Source organism: Dipodomys ordii, unplaced genomic scaffold (genome assembly GCF_000151885.1).
Source record: "Dipodomys ordii isolate 6190 unplaced genomic scaffold, Dord_2.0 Scaffold99, whole genome shotgun sequence".
NCBI lineage: Eukaryota > Metazoa > Chordata > Mammalia > Rodentia > Heteromyidae > Dipodomys > Dipodomys ordii.
In genome coordinates, this window is record NW_012267315.1 from 5,832,862 (window position 1) to 5,838,861 (window position 6,000).

The 6,000-nt window shown below is 35.6% G+C and overlaps 1 protein-coding gene across 1 annotated transcript in view; it reads left to right on the forward strand.

Moving 5' to 3' along the window:
* Ralgapa2 (Ral GTPase activating protein, alpha subunit 2 (catalytic)) overlaps window positions 1-6,000 on the forward strand; it is a 304,448-nt gene that overhangs the window by 117,486 nt on the left and 180,962 nt on the right. The window contains exons 19-20 of the mRNA XM_013027112.1: window positions 1,920-2,010; window positions 3,085-3,258. Coding sequence (XP_012882566.1) covers window positions 1,920-2,010; window positions 3,085-3,258 — 265 coding nt within the window. The remainder of the gene's footprint in view (window positions 1-1,919; window positions 2,011-3,084; window positions 3,259-6,000) is intronic.

Here is a 6,000-nt window from a genome sequence, read left to right on the forward strand (position 1 = left end):
AATCCTGGACCTCAGTCTTTTTTGCCACACTGGCAGTAGTAATACTGGATTTGCCCTTATGATTCCCCACAAGACTACCCTAATTTCTGTTCACTTTCGAAGAAGGAGTTTAGAGTTTGTGGCGATTTGGTTCATGTGAGCCCCAGATTGCAGCAAATGTTTTATGTCTAATTCTATAGTTGGAAGGTATTTTGTCTCATATAATCTGAAACTGAAGAGCCTGCTTTGCAATTTACATACTATCCTGGACACATTCTATTTAATATATATATATATATGTATATATTCTACATATATATTCCTTCTTTAAGGATGTGTAATAACTTTCATATTGTTAGTTTTCTAAATATCTTAGCAATGGCTTGCTTTTTAGCTTGGTAACTATTCTGTCTTTTAATTATACATCCTGTTTCTCCTTTAATTTGTTTCCGTGTTTATAAGTTTACATTCATTTGTAAGGCATGCTAATCCCTTTAATTGGCCTATCGAATCCCAACTGGTTTGTTTGGTTGTTTTGTTTTATATAATCTACAATTGGAGGACATTAAATCTGTATCTTCATTCCTAGCTTTATTCTCTGTCTCACTTTTCATGAAGTTTTGTTTCTCACTTATAGAACATTCTCTTCAGATTTTCAGGCCAAAGATAAAAATTTAAATGCTAGAAATGTTTGTAAGTTCTTCCCGTTCTTTCATCCTTTAAACTTCCCATTTTCATTCCCTCCTTGCACATGTCAGCATCCTTCTCATTATCCTTGAGATTTATAGCCTTTTGTGATTTGATTTTCTTCCATTCCCATATATACCTGCAGAGAAGGCTAGCCTCCATTCTGTAGCACTTCTCTTTTCTTTCCCTTTTCTACCATCAGAAACCTTATCGCCTCATTCCTGAATCGCCATTAACAATTGCACAGCAATTTTCTTCTTCACTCTAATCTATCACACAGATAACTACTGTACCTATCTTTCACATAATTTTAATCACAATTAGCTATTGTGGGGAACATTAGTTGCTCATTTGTCAATATTAGGTCAAAAGTCATAAACCTCATATTGAATGCTCCCTGCAGCTGCCTCTTTTAGAAAGGCTGCATTTCTTCTTATCTTTTCCTTCTTCCCCTGGCTGTCCTGCATGGCCTGCTATAATCAGCTTCTTTTCCTGCACATAGAACTTGCTGATTACACTCCGTGCTTCCTGCCTTGAGTCCCCTCCTGCCTTCCCTCTACTACTTCATGTCTATTGCCTTCTTGAACAGCTCTCCTGTAACTGTCAGCTGATTTTAAGGTAACACTTTATTTTTCATACCTTTCAGAGAGTTTATTTGAATATGTTGGTTATGTACACTGTGATTATCTTGTGTAATTTGTCTATCTTTTGTCCCTCCAAACAAAATATAAATTTATAGAGGATACAGATTATCTCTTAACTTTTCAACCCTCAATATTTAACATAAAGTCCAGTGTTGAGCTGTACCCAGGGAAGTCTATAGCACATTTAACTAGGAAGGCACTGAGTGGACCTTTGGAAGTTTGGGTGGAGTTTACACTTACCTTGCCTGTGCACTTAGCATTCATGGAAAACTTAGGTCTTCTGAAGAATTGTGTTCACTATATATGTGTGTTTGGCCAGCAGAACAAATATAACTTGAATGTAAATTACTTTCATTGAATTTGGCATCCTTTCTTAGTAGCTCTATTAACTGGATGCCTGTTGACAAAGTAGAGGGTATAAATGAAAGTTTCAAATCTTGAGGAATAGATAATTCAGTTATAGCAGTTTGTGAACATATATCCTTTAGATGGACAAATAACATTCAGTGTTTTGTTACTATTATTCTTGTTTCTTTTTTAAAATGTGGGCAAATTTTGTGAAGTTTTTAACTGTCCTGTAATAAATAGAATATTTCTTTTTGTCTGAAGATCTTAGTTCGAAGAAGCAGCAGCCCCGCTGAACTGGATTTGAAGGATGACTTGCAATTGACACAAGGAAAGTGTAGAGAAAGACAGAAGAGTAAGTAGTGGAAATGTTCTGTGTATACCTAACTACAGAGTTGCTGTGTTTCTCTTTTTTCTTTTGTAACTCAAGTGATTATTTTATCAAATGGAGAAAGACACAGTTGCGAAATGGAATACATTTTTACCTTGAACACAGGATTGATATAAAGTTAATCTGTTAATCAAGTAGTTCTAATCAGTTGCCTATACCAGAGAGGCCTGTCTTTCTATCCCTGGGCCTTTTTCTAGGTGAGAAAAACAGGAGGGGCTGAAGGTTTAGGGGAGCAAACAGAGGTAGATGGAAAAATTTTCTTCCACAGAAAGTCCCCTCCCCATCAGAGTACAAAGCTTCAGAAGCACATTGAAATCAGTGGCATAAGCGCTTTAAGATAATTTAGAATCCTAAGATGGGTTACTGTAACCTATAAAGTATGTGGATACTCATGCCACTTTTCTTCTCATAGTAACATAGTAAAACAACTCCTGTGTCCAAGGTGGCCTTTAATTGGGTGCAGATGCTTTCTTCCCATTTTCTACTTTCTCTCTGTTGGCTTAGAGTTCTATGAAAGATGAAATTTGAGACCTAACAGATTAGTCTCCTAAGACAGCTTTAAGTTCTTTGCCAATGAATAGGAATTTTCTTTGCAATTGTATGAACACATAAAATTGTTATTAGATACATTTCAAGCAGCAGAACTGACTATATAGCTTATCATAATTATATTATGATAAATTAAAATGTTTAGTATCTAAAGGAGAGAATTGTAGATAATCAGTTGTGAGGAATACCTCATCCCCAAATGACCCTAGATGATTTACCCTGGCTCTAAATGTATATATATAAGGTTTGAAAAGAATTTCCCTTGAGTAGTATATCCTAGAGCTCATAATGCCTGTTAATGCCCTGTATTGGGAAGATTTAACTTGCTCACCAAGAATCCCACATAGATACCACCTGATCCCCAACCAAGTTCTGTGGATTTTACCCTTGAATAATCCCTGTTGTATCAAATGTCCAAATGTTTAGTGGTATGCATACAGGTCATTTAGCTAGCTATTGCCTCAAACTGTGCTGCTTCTCTTATGTCAGGTGAAAGTACCAGTAGTGATATGGCTCTGGGCTGTAACAATGAAGCAGAGCTGTCTATGAGCCCATGGCAGACATGTGAAGAGGATCCAGAACTGAACACTCCCACAGATGGGGCTGACTCTGATGCCCGCCATTGGTTACAACTAAGTCCAACTGATGCTTCAAACTTAACAGGTATGCTTGAAAAGAGGCACCACTGTAAGATTGGGCTATCCCCCAGTTTCCAAGTTGGAAGAACTCTAAGGATTCCTTTATACAATGATCATGGCAGAGCTACTTCCAATTAAATTGGAGTAGTAGCTCCAACCACCTGTCCATATTCAGTCATAAAATTCTTAGAGTCCTGTATAGAGGAATTCTAAAACAGTGGCCAGGTAGGGGAAGAAGCCCATCACATTAATGAAAACTGGGAAGAAGTTGCCTGGCATGATCAGATTTCTCTACTCTGGAAACAGAACAATGATTTTTTTTTCAACTTACATTTATCATGAATCCAAATGAAGGGATAAGGGTAGCTTGTTGATTAGTATTTTAAAATTTTTTATAAGGTATTTGAAAAATGTAAGTTGTGATGTATATGTGGGTTATGAACTACAATAATAAAATGAAAACCGGTGCCCTACTACCCAAATTAAGAACTGGAACAACACTCAGAAAAATGAGGTTCTGAGTGTCCTTCTCAAGCCCCTAGCCTTCTCTTGGCAGCCTTAGACCCTAGCCCAAGTTTGGCATTATAATAATTCCCTTCATTTTAGTTTACCATGTATATCTTTATTTTCAAGTAACACATCATTTTGTTTTGTTTTGCCATACTCTTTTTTTTTTCTACAACTTTTTTCTTCAGTATTATGTTTCTAAGATTCCTGCATGGAAACTTTCTGAGTTTACATTTAGGTTCTGCCAAGAAGTTATTGGGTGGCTTTGAACTAGTTATTGAGCCTCTGTCCTTCAATTTTTTTTGTCTGTAAAAATAGCAATAGTTTCAACTTCATAGAATTATTGGAGGAATAAGTTAGGTATGCAGGATAGTGGAAGCTCTGTGTAGTCTTAGCTATTCATAATTCGAGTTTGAATGTGCACCAGTGCGTTAACCCTGTATGAACCTGGATAAGTAAACTTCACAAAGACCAAGGAGATGAGTTTTTGTTTTGCTTTGTTTGATAAGTGTCAACAGAGATGTATGTTCTAAGGAATTCATTATGTGAGTTGTTTTTGTTTTGTTTTACTTGTTCTTGTGTTACTGGGATTTGAACTCATGGTCTTAATCTTCCTCAGCTTTGGTTGGTCAGCTGCTGACCTACCACTTGAGCCTTCAGCTCTGCTTTTTTGCTGTTTATTTTGGAGGTGGGAGACTAGTGAACTTTTCTGTCTAAGCTGGCCTTGAATCACAGTCGTTAATATTTTAGCCTCCTAAGGAGCAAGGATGATCCACTAACACTTGACAATGTGTGACATTTTGACAAGAGCCAAGTCTTTCCTGGTGTAGCACATTCATACTTACATCTTACATGTGTACTTACATCTTGCATAAAACAACAAACTCAAAAGTACATTAAGTTTAAAAATGTTATTAAAATTCTAAAATTAGCTGAGCATGGTGATGCATACTTGCAATCCCAGGTGTTCCAGAAGTAGAAGCAAGAGGATTGGAAGTTGAGGCCAGCTATGCAAAGGTAATGAGATGCTATCTCAAAAAGAGAAAAATAACAAAAATAACAAAAGGGCTAAAGGCAAAAATTACATTATAGAGCACAAGTACAAGGCTCTAGGTTCAATCCTTCCCATACCACATGGGGGAGAAAATCCCTCAATTATTTATAAAGGCTTTTAAAATCAAACAAACTTTACTTTTCACTGTTATCAAAGTCTCTTACATGTTCTGAAATTCTTGTTAGAATAACATTAAAATGTGACAAAATTAACAGATAAAATGGTGTTAAATGTAGAACAGGTAATGATGTTGCGTAAAAATACTATAAGCATACAGGATTTAGTAGTTCACAAATAATTTGGATGTACCTTCTTTTATTCTGTTTAATAAGTAGGCCTACTCTTAACATTTCTGTTTTAGACATGAAGAGCTTAAGATCCAGAAAAGTCATGTTATCCCACTAGAACATAAGTTGTGTAGTTTAAACTGGTTTCTTGCTATCTGTGTTTACTCCTTTTAATTACATTTTGGTTATAATTACAATTGTAAAGCCCTTTGACATAGTTGACTATTGATACATTTGTGAAACAAGTATCTTCTTTAGGTCTAGTATACAGATTATCCAAGAGAAATTTATCATCATAGTAGTAAGGATCCAATACTGAATCTTCATCGTTTGATGTGCTTAAACATGAATCAGGTTTAATTATTTTTATTGAGGGAAAGAAAATTGGACAATTACTTCTGTTGTGTTTGAGAAAGATTACTTTTGATCTCATTTCAGAGTATGTATTGGATGGCTCAGTTGAATAAACTGTATGAGGTAATTCTGTATGGTATACTCTGTGTGGTGATTAACTCTTCTAAATACTTCTTTGAAATACTAAAATAGAGAATCAGTACACTTATTCAATAGTTCAGCTTGTTATCCGTGGAAAGGACAAACTGTAATGTGATAAGACTTTAGGATTATCACACTTCCTGAATTTAACTTTCTGTTCTAAAGAGAACAATTTCTTTATAAGTGAGTACGATAAAAGTCATGTTAGCCTCATTTTTAGGACATACAAAAAAATCACCTTGAATGAGACTGAAGTATAGCTCAGTGATAGAGCCTAGCAAGTTTTAAATTTGAAAATATGCACACACAAAAATCAAACTGTCCAATGGGATTGCATAAAGTTGCAGAGCTTCTGCAGGGCAAATGACATAGCTAGCAAGATCAATAGAAAGCCCACAGATTGGGAGAAGATCTTTACTAGCCA